Source organism: Eurosta solidaginis, chromosome 1 (assembly GCF_040869045.1).
Source record: "Eurosta solidaginis isolate ZX-2024a chromosome 1, ASM4086904v1, whole genome shotgun sequence".
Taxonomy (NCBI): Eukaryota; Metazoa; Arthropoda; class Insecta; order Diptera; family Tephritidae; genus Eurosta; species Eurosta solidaginis.
In genome coordinates, this window is record NC_090319.1 from 23595342 (window position 1) to 23615419 (window position 20078).

Below are 20078 nucleotides of genomic sequence, written 5' to 3' on the forward strand. Positions count from 1 at the left end.
GAAAATTACCTTGGTGCATTTAAATATATTTTGCTAGAATTTGCCACGGTGCCTTGATATTGCATTTCAATTTTATTAGCGTGTATGAAATTTAGAAAATTAAGTCGAATCAAGTGTAATACTGTTTTCACACAGAAATTTAATGATCTCATTTCACCTTCTAATGAAATTGTAAATTTTTTGCTTTCACACAGAAGTAACTGCTCGATTAGTATGAAGGATAAAATGTTAAGCGAATAAAATGACAATGCTATATGACAGACAATCATGACGGAACGATACAAGGTGGCAGCATGGTGACATACCTACAAACAAAAAAAATTCCATGTACTTGTAAATTCGATGGACAAATGTCAAAATCGTACTGCGCCGGTAGTTGATGTATCAAATCAAATAAAAAAGGTTATAATCAGCTGTTCGATGCGGCCACCTTGTATCGTTCCGCCATGCAGACAATGACATTTACTTTGACAAATAACATTTTTAAGCACTGAACACACCAAAAACTAAGAAGCGGAACGCGGCCAACAGAGTTGCATTGTGCTTTTGACTTCATTAGGCATTCGATTAGCTACTAATGAAATAATTATAGATTCGAATTTTGTAGGGAAGATTGAGCTCAATAAGCGTCTTAATGTAGAAAACTGCCTTTATTATTCAATAAGCCGTCTGTGTGAAAATAGTATAAGATTTTTTTACGAAGATTTTTAACAATTTTTGTTCTCCTTTAAAGCTTTAATAGAATATGAGTAAGTAGAGTACTATTTCGTCTAACTACCCCAACCCTAAATGGTAACCCTACTCAAAAATGTCCCTTAGACTGGGTTGGGCCCCATACAAAAAAAAAAAAGTTGCTAATGTCCGCCCCTAAATTTGAAGATTATATTGAGAGGGTTTCGGAAAAATTTTTTTTAATTTTTTTTGATCCTTCGAAATACACCCGAAACGGTTTTTCGTTGTAACTTGGTTATTTGACGTCCAATTTTTAAAATTGATATGTCATTATTTTGGCCTTCATTTCCGTTTAATGTCCTTTTAAGCTATGAAGTCGTTTTCACATGACTAACAAAATTTGACCCCCCCCCCCCCCTAATGTATGTTTTTTCCTTACCAAACGAAAGTACTTAAAAATTCAAGAAAATGTTGCTTTGAAACCATATTACTAAAATAATAAACAAAGAAGTCATAGCACTTTGAATATTTATTGCAACTGTTATTTTACGTGATTCTTATTATACTTAGACCTGAAACTCATGATATTTTTGGAGAAAAAATTGTAGGGTTTGCATTGAAAAGTTAATAAAGATATGCCAAATATCATGAATAGGGGAAGTCAAAGTAAATAAGTGAGTCAAACCTGCTGTTTCGTATTTATAATAATAACACTATGCGACAAAATCAACTTTTTTTCTGGGTGTTGGACAAAACCCACTTTTTCATAGAGATTGAGGCTTAAGTAAACAAAGTAATATCTCCGTTTTTCGAAATTAGCCTCCAAAAAATAGATATCGGCTTACGAGGTTCGAAGTTCGAAAGTCTAAATTTCGAAATTTTATTTTATTTTTTTGTTAACGCGTTCAGCAAATTGAAAAGGTAAAAATGTGGGCGTGGTCCGCTCTTTTCCCTTATTAGAAGGGGTGGATTCTTTTTTTGAGAAATTTAGTATAACAGCTGTTATACGAGGTGAAAGTCAGAAGTCAGAGTCTGACTGTATTCAGGAGTCATAGTCTGACTTTTGTTAGCTGACCTAATCATGTGTAAACGACTTCATAGCTTAAAAGGACATTAAACGGAAATGTGAAGCTTCTCAAGGCCACAATAATGACATATCAATTTTAAAAATTGGACGTCAAATAACCAAATTACAACGAAAAACCCGTTTCGGCTGTATTTCGAAGGATCAAAAAAATGTAAAAAAATTTTCCGAAACCCTCTCAACATAATATTCAAATTTAGGGGCAGACATTAGCAACTTTTTTTTTCGACCCAGTCTAATGTCCCTATTGTAATGCGGAGTGAAATACCTTTCGTTTGATACCCATATCGGCATATCTCATGCAATTTTTTTTAATTTCGAATAGGCGGCAACCCTAAATGGCAACCCTACTCAAAAATGACCCTATTGTCATGCGGAGTCAAATACCTTTGGTTTGATACCCATATCGGCATATCTCAAGCACTTTTTTTAATTTCGAATAGGTGGCAACCCTAAATGGCAACCCCACTCAAAAATGTCCCTATTGTAATGCGGAGTGAAATATCTTTCGTTTGATACCCATATCGGCATATCATGTATTTTTTTTTTAATTTCCAGTAGGTGACAACCCTAAATGGCAACCCTACTCAAAAATGTCCATATTGTAATGCGGAGTGAAATACCTTTCATTTGATACCCATATCGGCATATCTCGTGCAATATTTTTTTTTTTATTTCGAATAGGTGGCAAACCTAAATGTCAGTCCTAATCAAAAATATCCCTATTGTAATGCGGAGTGAAATACCTTTCGTTTCATATCCATATCGGCATATCTCATGCAATTTTTTGTTAATTCCGAATAGGGGGCAACCCTAAATGGCAAACCTACTCAAAAATATCCCTATTGTAATGCGGAGTGAAATAACTTTTGTTTGATACCCATATTGGCATATCTCATGCAATTTTTTTTTTATTTCGAAAAGGTGGCAACCCTAATTGGTAACCCTACTCAACAATGTCCCTATTGTAATTCGGAGTGAAACACCTTTCGTTGATACCCATATGGGCATATCTCATGCTATTTTTTTTTTATTTCGAATAGGTGGCAACCCTAAATGGCAACCCTACTCAAAAATGACCCTATTGTAATGCGGAGTAAAATACCTTTCGTTTGATACCTACCCATATCGGCATATCTCATGCAATTTTTTTTAATGTGAAACATTCTGAGTGGCAACACCTAGGTAGAAAGTCTTAGAAGGTGATCCATTATCTCTGTGCCAAATTTCATTTAAATCGGTTGAGGCGTTCCCGAGATCGTTCGGCTATACAAACAAACAAGAATTGCTCGTTTAAAGTTATAAGATTAGACTTCTTCGTCTGCAACAAAAAAATTTCCTATTGTACATAATTATATATTTTTATACTCAGTTGAGCAGAGCTCACAGAGTATATTAAGTTTGATTGGATAACGGTTGGTTGTACATATATAAAGGAATCGAGATAGATATAGACTTCCATATATCAAAATAATCAGGACCGAAAAAAAATTTGATTGAGCCATGTCCGTCCGTCCGTCCGTCCGTCCGTCCGTCCGTCCGTTAACACGATAACTTGAGTAAATTTTGAGGTATCTTGATGAAATTTGGTATGTAGGTTCCTGAGCATTCATCTCAGATCGCTATTTAAAATGAACGATATCGGACTATAACCACGCCCACTTTTTCGATATCGAAAATTTCGAAAAACCGAAAAAGTGCGATAATTCATTACAAAAGACCGATAAAGCGACGAAACTTGGTAGATGAGTTGAACTTATGAGGCAAAATAGAAAATTAGTAAAATTTTGGACAATGGGCGTGGCACCGCCCACTTTTAAAAGAAGGTAATTTAAAAATTTTGCAAGCTGTAATTTGGCAGTCGTTGAAGATATCATGATCAAATTTGGCAGGAACGTTACTCTTATTACTATATGTACGCTTAATAAAAATTAGCAAAATCGGAGAAGGACCACGCCCACTTTTAAAAAAAAAATTTTTTTAAAGTAAAATTTTAACAAAAAATTTAATATCTTTACAGTAAATAAGTAAATTATGTCAAGATTCAACTCCAGTAATGATATGGTGCAACAAAATACAAAAATAAAAGAAAATTTAAAAATGGGCGTGGCTCCGCCCTTTTTCATTTAATTTGTCTAGGATACTTTTAACGCCATAAGTCGAACAAAAATTAACCAATCCTTTTGAAATTTGGTAGGGGCAAAGATTTTATGGTGTTAACTGTTTTCTGTGAAAATGGGCGAAATCGGTTGATGTCACGCCCAGTTTTTATACACAGTCGTCCGTCTGTCCTTCCGCATGGCCGTTAACACGATAACTTGAGCAAAAATCGATATATCTTTACTAAACTCAGTTCACGTACTTATCTGAACCCACTTTATCTTGGTATGAAAAATGAACGAAATCCGACTATGACCACGCCCACTTTTTCGATATCGAAAATTACGAAAAATGAAAAAATGCTATAATTCTATACCAAATACGAAAAAAGGGATGACATATGGTAAGGCAATTGGATTGTTTTATTGACGCGAAATATAACTTTAGAAAAAACTTTATAAAATGGTTGTGACACCTACCATATTAAGTAGAAGAAAATGAAAAAGTTCTGCAGGGCGAAATAAAAAACCCTTAAAATCTTGGCAGGTATTACATATATAAATAAATTAGCGGTATCCAACAGATGATGTTCTGGGTCACCCTGGTCCACATTTTGGTCGATATCTGGAAAACGCCTTCACATATACAACTACCACCACTCCCTTTTAAAACTCTCATTAATACCTTTAATTTGATACCCATATGGTACAAACTCATTCTAGAGTCGCCCCTGGTCCACCTTTATGGCGATATTTCGAAAAGGCGAACACCTATAGAACGAAGGCCCACTCCCTCTTAAAATACTCATTAACTCCTTTCGTTTGATACCCATATTGCACAAACGAATTCTAGAGTCACCCCTGGTCCACCTTTATGGCGATATCTCGAAAAGGGGTCCACCTATAGAACTAAGCCCCACGCCCTTTTAAAATAATGATTAACACCTTTCATTTGATACCCATATCGTACAAACCAAGTCTAGAGTCACCCCTGGTCCACCTTTATTGCGATACCTCGAAAATTCGTCCACCTATAGAACTAAGGCCCACTTCCTCTTAAAATACTCATTAACTCCTTTCGTTTGATACCCATCTTTCACAAACGAATTCTAGGGTCACCCCTGGCCCACCTTTATGGCGATATCTCGAAACGGCGTCCACCTATGGAACTAAGGATTACTCCCTTTTAAAATGCTCATTAACACCTTTCATTTGATACCCATATCGTACAAACGCATTCTAGAGTCACCCCTGGTCCATCTTTACGGCGATATCTCGAAAAGGCGTCCATCTATAGAACTTAGGTCCATGCCATTTTAAAATACTCATTAATACCTTTCATTTGATACCCATATCGTACAAACGCATTCTAGAGTCAACCCTGATCCACCTTTATGGCTATATCCCTAAATGGCGTCACCTATAGAACTATGGCCCACTCCCTCATAAAATACTCTTTAATGCCTTTCATTTGATACACATGTCATACAAACACATTCCAGGGTTTCCCTCGGTTCATTTTCCTACATGGTTATTTTCCCTTATGTTGTCACCATAGCTCTCAACTGAGTATGTAATGTTCGGTTACACCCGAACTTAACCTTCCTTACTTGTTAACATTAAAACTTTACACCTAAATTATTTAATCTTACAGTTTATATCACAGTCCTAATTGTTCTAATAAAAGCGTGTTACATTGTGATAGCAAGAAAAGGAGGTCCTAAATGTTCTTAATTACACCATCAAAATTTAATGTCAATAGCAAGGCACCCATCAGACTCCGCCCAGTCGCCCTTACTATGGGACTATTGTGGTCACAGAGCGATTCGTGCTAGGAGGAAGAAAACTGTATTTGTTTAGTATACTTGAGTGTCCTGTGCTCTTGTTGTTGTTTGGTAAATTGTTTGTTTGTTTGGTTAAATTAACTTATTTTTTCGTTCGTCTTGCTATAATTGTATGTTTTTATGTATGTATCATGGTCTACTATTCATAGTATTATTATTTAAGATAAGCCAAATTCCTTTCTTACGTATATGTTTTTCTCTTTTATTTCTTATATGTATATCTCTTCTGTCTTCATAATCGTAATGTCTTGTGCACTCAAAAATAAAATCGTAACTACTTAATTAACGTCATTAAAATCGATTACATTTAAAAACAAAACCGTTTTACTTCTTCATCTCAATATTATATAACTGCATGAAAATTCCATCTTCCGTATCTGCCGCATCCATTCATCATACTCAAATACATATATATGTATGTATATAGCATCAACGACTGTGGAACCAAATAGTACTGGCAGTAGCTCATTGCACACCTCCAATGACAAGAACGATATTTTTTCGAACAAACCGCATGGCAAGCCATTATCACATCACACCAGCGATGCTTTTTACCCAACCATTGATGGTAAACCGCCCAAAAGCGCAACACCATTTGGCGACTTGCGTCCGGAAAAGCACGATAAACATGAAAAGTTTATAAAGAAACCAGTGATTGTAAGACCACAACAGAATGAAGTTAAATATGATGTGCACGAACCACAAGATGAACAGGATACAGCGCCACCTGCTTTCATACCCATACACATAGGTGCAGCTGGCCCTGGTGGTATTATAAATTATAATCCACATTTGCGACCAACTGGCCTACCAGGGCCATATGGCTTTTATAGTCCACCACAACAAGGAAAAGACCAATTTGAACCCTACAATCCCTATGAACCATACGACCTCAGTCCCAATGGCATAGCACAAGGTAAACCGCCTGCACCAACTAGTCAATCGGATTTGTTTAATATTTTGGGCGCTGAATCACCACCAACAGGCGCGCAGAATCCAACGGGTATGGCACCTGCAAATGGAGCACCAGCGACTGGTTTTAAAGGCGCACCATCCGACAGCTTACCTCCACACGTGCACATCGAACACATTTTGCAACATTTACAACATACACCGGTACAGGGTGCTTATAACGTTGGCGGTTATGTGCATGGTAATGAGAGCGCCGCTGCATCGCAACAACATCAGCAACCGAATCAAGCACAACCGGGTCAATCACCATTACATGCACAATATGTACCCATAGTTCATACCGGTTTGCCGCCACCACCACCTGGGCATGGTATAGCAATTGTTGATGGACAACCTGTAGCTTATGGTGGTTTTCCAGTGGTACCCGGTGTTGGTCAGCCACCACACGTGGCACATGTGCATAATGCAGCGAATGTGAACAACAACAACAACAATAGTCAGCAAGGCAAACCCAAACCTCAGCACGAACAATCGGCAAGCAGTTCAACAAATTTTGCAGCAACCACCAGCGTTTTGGGGTTGAAAACTCAATCCAGCGTGCATGGCGTGCTGCCAGCTGTTGCCGCCGCTTCAACGTCTGCCGCTGCTGCTGCGCATTCCAGTCCAACAGGTTGATTCATGCATACGTAGTTTAGCACTAGCTTAGATAATGCACAAACTTCATTAACCCTAAGTACTATGATCCCTCTATGTAGAGCGCATGATTGGACTAAATAACTCAACCAAATTGTGTTCCTTTATTAATTTATATGTTTTAAATTTCCACACTCAACTAATATGTTCGATTTTGAAACTTCATTAAACTAACCATCGAATCCAATGTAAATTTTAGTTTTGTAAGCCTAACTCCATAAAACTCAGAATACATTCCCTACTTTGCATAGTTCGAACAAAAATGTAGAATACAATATTATTGAATCCATCATGTATGGTTTTGAGCCTACAGTATCTTTGATTACGGAATATTTACAGCTTGGGACTAAAGGCGTAAAACAGTATAAGGTAATGGAGCTGCTGACTTCAACTACCATTGGGTAGTGGTTTTTAATACTCAATATACCATGGTTATATCAGCTAGTAGAAAACCCTAACAACTCCGACGAGCCCTTGCAGTCAACAGCTGGCTCGAAATTCCGCCGCTGTCAAAAGGTGGTTTCAGCCCAGCGTTTGCTTAGATGACTTACGACCCACCTGTTCAGTAGCAGAGAACAAGCCAGCGCAATCAAAAAGTCGATGCTACTGGAGGAAGATCAAGTAATTTTCGACAGCACTCAAACTCACGGTGACGGAGTATAGCTCTTTTATATTCAACTATCTGCATAAATATTAAATCCTTGCTCTCTAGTGAGCCCTCTACTAATTCGACAACCGAATGAAGATAAAGCGTGTTGAGATCCAAAAGACCGCTCTTGAGAAATCCTGCTCAGTTAAGTGTCCCACATTTTTAAGATGAACGAGGACCGGCTGATTGGCCTTGAATCTCCAGGAGAGACATGCGAGGTTTTCCCGCCTTTGTGATATAGTGTAATGATCAATTCCAAGACTTGTGAACACAAACCATCCTAAGACTAAACGGCTGCTAGTCAGCTGCAGGAAATGTCCAAAACATTTCTGAAGCTTTGCAGAAATTATGCTATCCTGCCCAACAACTTTTAGGTCCTCAAAGATATAATGGTATATGCAAGTATCTTTTCCCCAAGGGGGGTGGGCGCTGTTGATTTAAGGCCGGCAATGAGCGGAAGTGAAACAGGTCCATGCACAACTGGGACATCCCATAATAAGTATCTATTAGAAACTGAAGGGATTTCCCACTCCATTGGAGGACGATCCCTAGAGAGACTCTTTCTGGGCATCGTAGGAGTCCCGCTTGGTTCTTCAAAACTACTGACTTATTAGAGCTTCCAGTCAAGGGGTGGCTTCCTCTTCTTGGCCTTATCGAAGATCTGGACGCTCTGTGGGTACACAGAGGTTTACCCCACCTCTTGAGTTCTCAATGGGCAGGTGTTTCGTCAAGCTCAGCGCGGCTACTCCTCCTCACTCATACCGTGAACTGATATGCCAACGGTAAAATCGTTTTTAGAAGGGTCTGCGAAATGCGATGTTTATTGAGCAGTTTTCGTCCACGACTTAGCTGTGGGTTCACTGCCTGATAAACAGCTGTCCTATATTTAGGTCTTAGCAGCAAATAAATACTATCTTCCTTCCTTGCCCCGTTCCATTGAATATTCTCTATTTGCCTACCAGCATTTGAGCACCATCGGTTTCGAAGGGTCGCCACTTACACCTTTTTAGTCTCATGTGGCAATGTTTTGGGAGACATGCCAACACATCGGAAAAGTTTCCTAAATTTTCGAAAAATTTTTAAAATAAAAGTCAGTATTTAAGTGTTTTCTTTGGACTTAAAAAATATAATATATGACTTAACTGTTACTTATGATTTATTTTTTTTTTTTTGAAATTTTACCGCGAAATAAAAAACCTATAGATTATCGAAGACTTTCACTTTGAAAAATTGACTATAATTGCCAGATCCCTAGTATACTAGGTAACTTAAGCCAGAACATTTATCCAAGAGTCGTCTCGTAGAAATACAGTAGCGCAATTGATTTCGGTCCAGAGAACGTACTGATATGGAATAACACCTGGTCTGAGGCTTTTTAACTAATTTCATCATTGGTAGGGGCTTTTATGTGACGGATCCCAAGCCCAGCGCATAAGCCGGGTACGTGATTTAGATATATATTTCTTTTGTTTGCCTTTTGGGACTGACTGTTATAAGCCCTGTCGAAATAGCTAGTTATTTTGGAGTTGCTTTTCCCCCTAATTAAAAAATTTCTCTAGCTTACCTCCACCAAAAAAGCATAAACACCTCCGATATATTCTAACCTCTATTGCTTTTTTTCTTCCAACTCTCTCTCCGTCACAGGTTTCAACAATCTTCAAAGCGACATTGAAGTACTCAGCCTTGAAGCTATTGATTCACGCACAATACGCATAATATTCACAGTACCACCTACATATGTAAATCTGCATGGGCGCGTCGAACTCCGTTATACAAACTTACCCGGCAATGACACCACTACTTGGGATCAACAAATCTTCGCACCACCCGAAGATCTTATTGCTACCTCACAAATGGAGTTTGATTTGCCCGGTTTGGAGCCAAATTCATTATACAAAGTGAAGATAACGCTGATCTTACGCGATTTGAATGCACAACCCACCAGTCCAATACTCACAGTAACCACACCAGCTGAACGGTTGATTACACCACCACCACATGTTTCAGACTATCGTCCTGACTTCAAGGATATCTTCCGTAACATTGATGATCCTGAATTGAATGTTAGTGAAACAAATTCAACATGGTTACAGCTGACATGGAAAAAGATCTCCGATGAACAGCTGGAATATGTTGATGGCATACAATTACGTTACAAAGAGTTAACGGGACAGATATATTCATCCACACCACTGGTGCATCGCATGGTCACCAGTTATACAATTGAGAATTTACAACCTGATACTGGTTATGAGATTGGTCTATTTTATATACCACTTGCTGGTCATGGTGGTGAGCTTTTAGCTGGGCATATGATTAAAGTGCGTACAGCGCCCAAGGTTGATGTTTACAATTTTGAGGTGATGGTTAATGTAACCAAAGTGAAATCACAAAGTGTTGAGGTGTCATGGAATGGTGTACCATATCCAGAAGACAAATATGTCAATATTTATCGTGCCATCTATCAGAGTGATGCTGGTAAAGAGGACTCAAGCGTGTTTAAGGTGGCGAAGCGTGATAGTACGACGGGTACATTGATTATGGATTTGAAGCCGGCTACCAAATATCATTTATGGCTAGAAATGTATTTGACAAATGGTAATATCAAGAAGAGTAATGTGGTGAATTTTATGACAAAATCAGGTGGTCCAGCGATGCCGGGTAAAACTGGTAAGTGTGAACATGTTGTAATCTTATGAACTGGTAGCAGATGAAGAAAGAAAGGACCGGTGTCAATCAGTAGCAATATAACTTTGGTTGGAAATTTTTGACAGATATGGGAAGTTATATAACTTCGCGCTCTTGTAGATTGCTATTGAAAAAAATTCAGCTGCAGTAAAAAGAAGTCTGAACATAGTAAATTGCTATCGATTGACACAAGTTTCATGTCCCATAGAGAACAACCAACAGCGAATATTGGGAAGCAGTAAAGCATCGATGGCAGGTAATTCACCAAAGGAGAAATTCAAATTGAAATTCACCAAGGCAAATTCAGTACCAGGTGTTGTTATCCCAACATCTGATTGCTTCTTCTTGATAATTTTCCATACAGCGCCTTGTACTTTGAAATGTCAGTTAATCGAAATCAATGAAACCAAGGCGAATTCAACCAATTCGCAGTATAGAATCCGATTAACTGACATGCTGTAGTACAAGGCGTTGTATGGAAAATAATCAAGAAGAAGCAATCAGCTGTTGGGATAACAACACCTGGTACTGATTTCGACTTGAATGAAACTTTTTTTTGATTTGACATTCTTCTGCACGGCGAATTGCTTGAATTCGCTTTGCCACCACCTGGTATGGATTCGCCTTGGAAATTCACCAATAAATTTTTTGTAATGTATTGTGGTGAATTACCTTCAACTGTCGTTCGTTGTTGGTTACTCTCTAAACCGTGTATGTTCTCTGATGTGTTACTATAAAATTTTGTTTTTGTCTTTTGAAAGTTTCTCATGCTTTCGAGAGGATGTTTACATATTTCAAGGATTTCGGTAATTAGCAATTTTCTGTATACAAACAATTGAGTTTCGATTTAAAGAGATATACAATTTATTACAAGGACTAAGTAAGAGGAACCAAAAAGTCGATTTCAGAGATCTTGTTTTATTTGTATGATTTAGGTTTTGTTGAGGGGTGGGGTAGCTCTCAGTATGTGCTTAGGTCAAAAACATACACAAACTGCATTAGGTGGTGGAAGAAAAGCAGACGTACGTACCCAAAGAGTGAGGTACTTGGAAGGATGTCTTAGCTGTATAGCGGGCGGTGTTGGGAATTACGTGTACCTTGGAATGAAAAGAAGGATATCGGCAACAGTAGGGTAGACAATCGTGGGAGTAGCCGAAAAACTTAGAGCTACCAAAATTACCAATAAGCAACGGGAAATATTGGAGCAGCAAAGATTTGCGGTGAGCGGTGATATGAAAGTGGACGGCTCATGGTCGTAATATAGGAGTATCGGCACGGCAACTGCTAAGCAGATGGCGACCAATGGTTATAGTAGCAATCAATAGTTCAGAGACAACAACAGGTGGTCAACGTAGTAATAGCGGGCTGTATTAAATGAGTAACGAGTTGGCCAACAGCATCATTGAACCGACAACTAACGGAGCTGGTTAAATGAATGCTTAAAGGTGCAGCTAATCCTCCTCACACAAACTGTCCGGTATACAGCAGCTGGCTCTTTCTTACTTAGCCGAGCTATGCAGAGAGTAGGTAACCTAAATATAATCTTCCTCTTGGTTATTACCTGAACGGCATGACAGCGTCCATTTACCTCAATAAACTAGAAGGAGTATAGATGTATGCCATTGATTAGACAACAGAAAATGTTCTCTTTAGATGCGGCACTGGAAGGCAATGTTTATTTGGCACTCTTTGTGCGCTGCTTAGCTGTTCTCCGCTGCCTGTTATTCAGCTGGTCTATGTGTGTCGTTTTGCTGTTTTATAATGTGGCTTTGGTCGCAGTTGAAGTTAATGTGGAATTTTTACTGTTGCAACCATAAGGTACGCTGTTATATAGCAACTGAAGTTTCTCAGTTGGGCGGCCAAACTCAGTTTCTCTAGGAAATGTAAATAATGGTGCTTCAAAAAACGCATCTAAACTGTGTAATAAGTTGGGTCACATCCGAAAGAGAAACTGTGGCGTTGAGCTTGGTTTAAGCATACTTTCACTAAAGGAATCGCCTTCTGGCCATATACATGTATACATTCTGCTTGTATTACGTAGTGGAGTTCCACATTTGGCTTGGAACCCGTCAGTTAAAAATTTAATAAAATAAATTTAAGACGCGATAGCCTCCGAAGAGATTTTATGCCGAGCTTCTGTTCCAATTTGCGTCGTGCTCCTCTTGATTTTCTCTACAAATTGACCAGACGGGACCTACATGTTTTATGCCGACTCCGAACGGCATCTGCAAGGCAGATGAGTTTTCACTGAAAGCTTTTCATGGCAGAAACACACTCGGAGCGCTTGCCAAACACTGCCGAGGGGCGACCCCGCTTAGAAAACTTTTCTTCTAATTGAAAACCTTATTTCTAAAATGTTGATGTTGCTTTGCCCGGGGTGTGAACCCAGGGCATACGGTGTGGTAGGCGGAGCACGCTACCATCACACCACTTCCAATAAAAACGGAATGTACCATGGAAAACATCTAAATCGTACTTTTACGGCTTTAATCCAGACCGAGCAAAGAGGAAGTATTTGGTTCTACAGTTATAGTGTTCAGTTTCCACAATGCCTCAAGGGGCAGAGATACTTGCGTTGAGTTGGGCTTAGCTCTAAATACGGCAATCAGTAGAACTTAGCCCAACAGTTTCAAGCTTCATGACTCTTTTCTGGTAAAAAAAACATGAGGTCTACGAGGTCTAAATATTGTGTACTCTCATCATTGGCAAATAAAATACACATACGCCTCGGTTTATCAAAGAAAGTACACGTAGTTACCAAACAGACAACTGATAATTTATTCATCTCCACTCTTCCCCAAGATCTCTCAGAGAAAATCTCGATAAAAAGGCTTGACTACGAAGAGCTTGAGATGCTTTCTGAAGGAAGTAATGCCCGAAACATCTGACAGAAAATCCGACTTCCGGATGGTTTCAAGACAAAAAAAAGATAATAACAAAATAATGCTGACCTGATAACCGGCGTACAAAGCTAACTTACATTATGAAGGGAAGATTTCTTGCGAGAGAGATAACGAGTCCGATACCCTACTTTTGAAGAGTAGAATTTAAGTACGTTTTACCATCCAATAATGGCAAAGCAGGAATGGGAATCTTATATTCCAAAAATAATAAAATCACGAAAAGTAATATACCATGCGCTGAACTGTTAAAGCTGAGAAGTGAAGAGTCGGTTGTTGCTGTTAAAGCAATATACTCCCCGAAGGTTTTGGGGAGTGTTTTGTTGTTGTTGTTGTTGTAGCAATGCTCGCCCCACCTAATAGCCGCGACCGATCACAAATTGTCATCAATATCCTCTAACGGGAGTCCAAGGAAACTTGCCGTTTCAACAGGGGTGGACCATAAGGAAAGGGGTGTTAGAGGCGTTGGTTCCACATTACAATTAAAAAGATGGTTGGTGTCATGTGGGGACACATTGCAAGCGGGGCATACATTTTGTATGTCGGGGTTGATTCTGGATAGGTAAGAGTTTAACCTGTTACAGTATCCAGAACGAAGTTGGGCAAGAGTGACACGCGTTTCCCTGGGGAGTATGCGTTCCTCTTCCGCGAGTTCTGGATATTTTTCTTCAAGTACTGGATTCACCGGGCAATTCCCGACATAAACGTCCGACGCCTGTCTATGGAGTTCACCAAGGACCTGCTTGTGTTTTTTCGCTTCATACGGCTGGGTTCTCAGGTGCCGTACTTCCTCAAAATGCTTACGGAGATGACTCCTTAGGCCCTAGGCGGTGCTGGTTCGTTAATCAGATGTCTGTTGGGATGCCCAGGTTTCTGGGTATTCAACAGAAACTGTTTGGTCAGCATCTCATTTCTCTCCCTGATGGGGAGTATTCTCGCCTCATTATGCAGATGGTGTTCTGGGGACATAAGAAGACAGCCCGTGGCGATTCTGAGAGCAGTATTTTGGCAGGCCTGTAGTTTCTTCCAGTGGGTAGTTTTTAGGCTTGGCGACCATATGGGTGACGCGTAGCACGTAATCGGCTGGCTAATTGCTTTGTATGTGGTCATGAGCGTTTTTTTATCTTTTCCCCAGGTACTGCCAGCAAGGGATTTGAGGATTTTATTACGGCTCTGAATTCTCGGAACAATTGCGGTTGCGTGCGCACCAAAATGTAGATACTGATCAAACGTCACACCCAAGATTTTGGGGTGTAGGACAGTCGGTAGCGTAGTGCCATCGATGTGGATGTTCAATATGGTCGACATTTGGGGCGTCCATGTTGTAAATAAGGTCGCGGAAGATTTAGTCGGTGACAATGACAGGTTTCGCGAGGCGAAAAAACTGGAGAGATCAGGGAGATAGCCGTTTATTTTATTGCATAGCTCATCGATCTCTGGGCCTGGGCCTGTGGCCATTATTGTGCAGTCATCGGCGTAGGAAACGATTGTGACTCCTTCCGGTGGTGAAGGTAGCTTAGATATGTAGAAATTAAACAAAAGTGGGGATAGGACACCACCCTGTGGCACCCCTTGTTTAATTCTCCTTGGTTTTGATGTTTCGTTTCTGAATTGCACCGATGCCTGCCGACCACCCAGATACTTTGCGGTCCACCTTTTAAGACATGGGGGAAGGGTAGACCCTTCCAGGTCTTGCAGTAATGAGCCATGGTTGACCGTATCAAAGGCTTTTGATAGGTCTAGCGCTACGAGTACTGTTCTATGGTGGGGGTATTGATTCAAACCGCAATTTATCTGGGTGCTAATGACATTTAGCGCGGAGGTATTGGGGAGTGTTATCGATGTTGATGGTCCTTTGCGGGAAAAAGATCCAGTAGTGCGTACCAGTAACAAACACCATTAAGGTATTAGCCCGACCTTCTTGGGAACCATTTGATATGACCGCATTGAACCTTCTAGGTCATGCCACCCTCCTCCCTCCACCTCGGTTAAACTTATACATCTACTTTTATGGAAAACAATATCGAAAGGGTACATGGTTCCAATGCCAAACCTTAATGTGATTTACTCAGGATGTTTGACATCTCAAATAAGGTTTTTTTTGGATTTATATTGGACCGATTTTCCGTCATTCCCTGTCAAAGGTGTTTTTGAGACAAATAGGTTTCGTGGTGGGTCCATCTTCAGTCCAATTGTTTGTTTTGTTGACTTTGCGACAAGTTGCAAATTAATATATATTTGAACGCTTTTTTGTCATCCTTTGTAAATTTTGAATTTGAAACCAACTGGTTTGGTATTTGTGCCATCTTCAGTCTCAGAACGAATAATTATACTGAAGACTAGCTTAACTAACGATTTTTCAACCGCGGTTACCTCTCGGGAGATATTTTTGAGAAGGATTCGTAAGATTTTAACTCTTGACTATGTGTAGCTGATATATAAACAAAATAATATTTGGTATTAAATATAAACTTTCTAATTTAGGCAAACTGCTAACAGCTAGCGCGGGCGCTGATCAACCAGTTGGCGATTATTATGGACCACTTGTGGTTGTTTCTGTTGTAGCTGCTTTGGCGATTATGTCCTCAATTGTGCTCTTACTCATTTTAACCAGAAGGCGTGTACATCAGACAGCATCAATAACGCCACCACGTAAGAGCGATGCGGCTTATGATAATCCTTCATATAAAGTTGAAATACAACAAGAAACAATGAGTGAGTAATTTATTTCTAGAACATTGATTTAAAAATATTATGGCCAGTTTAAGGAGGACTTTAACAGCCGCCCAAAAAACAATCTGCTCATTTAATAAATGGATTCCATCTTTTTATTTTACAGACCTGTAGCATTTTTAAGCTACGAAGCTGCATGCAGAAATTCTCTCCATAATTGGATTGAGCCACTAAAAATGTATCCTAGTTGTATTAGAAATTAGGAGCACTCTTGTTTTGGCAATGTTATGATTTTGTTTTTATAATTTAAATTTTACTTTAAACATTTCTTTTGTAAATAGAAGTAAACATATTTTAAATTCATTTCACAGCAAGGCAATATTTTTAAACTTTTTGCCGCCGATAAATTATGTGGCATCACCAATTCTTCATGAACAAAGTTCGAAACAGAGTTGGCAAAGTTATTTTGATACTTACTTGGAATATAAAGTATTTGAATAATTTATTAACAAAAAAGTTATATAAAATATAGTCAAGCCCACACTTATACATTTTTTCCATTTTTTATGCCCAACTCTGGTGCGGAATGACTAATATATAAATTGAAATGGCTTCCTTATTAGTTTTTTGCTTTTTTCTTTTTTATTAACTATTCAATTATTTTTTCAACTGCTCGAATATCTCAGAAAACGTTTGAATAACGCCCCACTTTAGAACTTGTTTCAAAAACCGTTATCTCAGAATTCGGTTGAGGAAAGTCCTATGTCAGATTTCATACATTTTGACATTATCTGGGGAGTTTATGAAACAAAAATTTGGGTGAGGGCGTTCCGGATTCTGAAAAAGAGCAAATCTGAAATGGGGTGTTATTCAAATAGCAGCCGAGTTAGGGTGATATTCCACTCAGCAGTCGATTTGTTTCTGTATTTTTTTTTTTTTTTATAATTTAAATTTTACTTTAAACATTTCTTTTGTAAATAGAAGTAAACATATTTTAAATTCATTTCACAGCAAGGCAATATTTTTAAAATCTTTTGCCGCCGATAAATCATGTGGCATCACCAATTCTTCGTGAACAAAGTGCCAAACAGAGTTGGGAAAGTTAAGTGCCTATTACTGATACTTAGCATAGACTTGACTTGACTTGGCGTAAACTTGGCAACTTAAGGGCCCATTACTGATACTTAGCATAGACTTGACTTGACTTGGCGTAAACTTGGCAACTTAGCCACGATTATATTCCACTTAGCGCATACAATCTGGCATCATAATCAATAAATGTCAATTTATATGACAAAATGTCAAAATGAAAGGAAACAAACAAATGGCAACTCAAAATGTAAACGTCACTTAGAACTTACATAGAAAATCAAAATTCAACAGACTTCTAATTCAAGTTAAGTGTTGTAAAGTTTTGAGTAATCAGTAACATACAATGTTCATTTAACAGAACTGTAAGTGACAGTTCTCAAGTCAAGTCAAGTCTATGCTAAGTTTTTGTGATGGGCCCTTTAGTTTGGTATTTGAATAATTTATTAACAAAAAAGTTATATAAAATATAATCAACTCCACACGTATATATTTTTCCATTGTTTTTGCCCAACTCTGGTGCGGAATGAATAATATATAAATTGAAATAGCTTGTTAGTTTTTGTCTTTTCATTTAACTTTTCCATTATTATTTCGACTGCTGGAATATCATCTCAGAAAACTTTTGAATAATACTCCACTTTAGAATTTGCTTCAAAAACCGTTATCTCAGAATTCGGTTGAAGAAAGTCCTATGTCAGATTTCGTTGCAAAACTGCCCTATCTTAGCTTAAATTCAATACATTTTGACATTAGCTGGTATATTTATGAACAAAAATTTGGCTTAGGGTGTAATTCAAACGGCTGCCGAGTTAGGGTGGTATTCCACTCGGTAGTCGATTTGTTTCTGTATTTTTATTTTATTTTTTAATGCTTTTATTAAAGGAACTTCTCATAATTTTTCTTTTTTTTTTAATATTTAATCTTCGATAAAAGGCCATTACTAAGGACAAATTAGAATAAAATATTCTTTATTTTAAGGATTCTATTTTTTTGTTATTTTCTTTTTTAAATTAAATAAATAAGTGCCTACCCGCTATAAAAACTTGTTTGTTATTGCTTTAGCTTCCATCACTTAGTTTGTGCTTTTAGGAATATGAATTTAAAATATGTCTTAATTTTTTATGTAAATAGATATTTAAAAAAGTAAACTGATCAAATCACACATATATGTATATATATGTATGTACGTATAACGAAAATGGGTCATTCCATGTCAAATCGACCAAAGATTGATATCAAGTTCATTTGATTCGGATGTATTTTAGTCATATATTTTACTATAAGACAGAGTTGTGAGACTTCACAAAGAATGCTCCAAGGATGTTTATTCTATAACGGCGTGACGATGGATAATCGGACAGTATGTCTCCCATCATTTCTTCCCCTCGCAAAAGCTTTCAGCTGCAAGGAGAGCCGTTGGCAGCACGAAAAGGACCATAAATCTTCGGGCATTCTATTTTCTCTCAACACCTTCCACGATACCGAAGCCTTAGCTCATGAGACGTATAGTGGGAGAAAAGTTTATGAGAGTATATTTTAAAACAAGTTGGTCCAAATGAAAAGGCATGTCCAACGTTTGGTTGGCTCGGCATGTAATGACCCAAATATAAACTAAAAATTTATTTGCAAAAAAGTTTTTTTTTTTTAATTTTGAAATTTAAAACCTTTTTAATTTTTTATTTATTATTGCATAATATTTAGTGTACCATTTTCTTATTTTTTTTGCTAACTTATGTAAAAAAAGTTAAAAAGAAAAACTAAATATTGAATATCATGTTAAAAAAGATACTTATAATTCAACTGCCAGTAATTTTATTTAAGTAGTTTGAGCTGGCAACATTTTTCGAATTAAAAAGAAACTCTGATTACAAAAAACTAAAAAATTTAATATAAAACTTGAACTTTAAATTTTAGCAAGTTTTTCTTAAACAAAAGCGCAATGTAAAGAAAACAACAATTTTCATTAATTATTTATGTTATTTTACTATTGAAATTCAACTACATACATATATTTATAGCAGTTGCCAGTTTTCTTCATTTGTGGTCCAATTTTTTTTCTGTGAATTGTAGTTTTAATCAATGTAGAAGGAAACTTTTATACAAAAACACTACAGTCCATATATATACATTTTTAAATATATAGTTTAAATAAACGAATATAGTTAGTATATAAAAGTAACCCAATATTGAGTGAGCCGTAATAGAAAATGCAGTTGCAATAGCAGTGACAATCCCAAATATTTTATTTAAAAAATAAAAACTTGAAATTCAAATTTTTTTCTCTGAAAATTTTAGTGTATTAAGAAATATCTTGAACCCCCTAGTAATAAATGAGCTTAAATATAAAAATAAAATTGCATATGAATACTCATATCCAACTATTTATATACATACATATATGCACTTAGGTAAGTACATATATGTATTTGTGTATGTACAGTTGTGTACATAGAATAAAAAATAAAAAAAGGTAATTTGGTAGAAACATAAAAAAAAAATTTGCCAGAAAATGAAGTTTTAACATAAGCTATTGTAATAAAAAACATCATCACTGTAATAAGCGATATATAAATGTATACTTTATTAAATAAATGAAGTCAATGAAAAATATAAAATAAAATAAAATGAACAAAAAAAAATTTTTTTTATTTTGATGTTTTTTGTTTTATTTTAAATACCCATATTTTAGAAGATATAGACCAATATAAGAAGTTATATAGCATTTTCAGGTCAAATGAAACTTTTTTCAAGTCAAATGAAGCTTTTGTCATT

At 37.3% G+C, this 20078-nt stretch overlaps 1 protein-coding gene across 8 annotated transcripts in view; it reads left to right on the forward strand.

Moving 5' to 3' along the window:
• The window catches only part of sas (stranded at second), a 122417-nt gene extending 102472 nt beyond the window's left edge, over window positions 1-19945 (forward strand). For 7 of the 8 annotated variants that reach the window (XM_067782945.1, XM_067782934.1, XM_067782982.1 and 4 more), the window contains 3 exons: window positions 9598-10623; window positions 16026-16256; window positions 16381-19945. In XM_067782945.1, coding sequence (XP_067639046.1) covers window positions 9598-10623; window positions 16026-16256; window positions 16381-16388 — 1265 coding nt within the window. In that variant the 3' untranslated portion in view covers window positions 16389-19945. Of the gene's footprint in view, window positions 1-6126; window positions 7282-9597; window positions 10624-16025; window positions 16257-16380 lie in introns of all 8 variants that reach the window. The other variant, XM_067782989.1, reaches the window with a different exon arrangement.
• The last annotated feature ends 133 nt before the right edge of the window (window positions 19946-20078 follow it).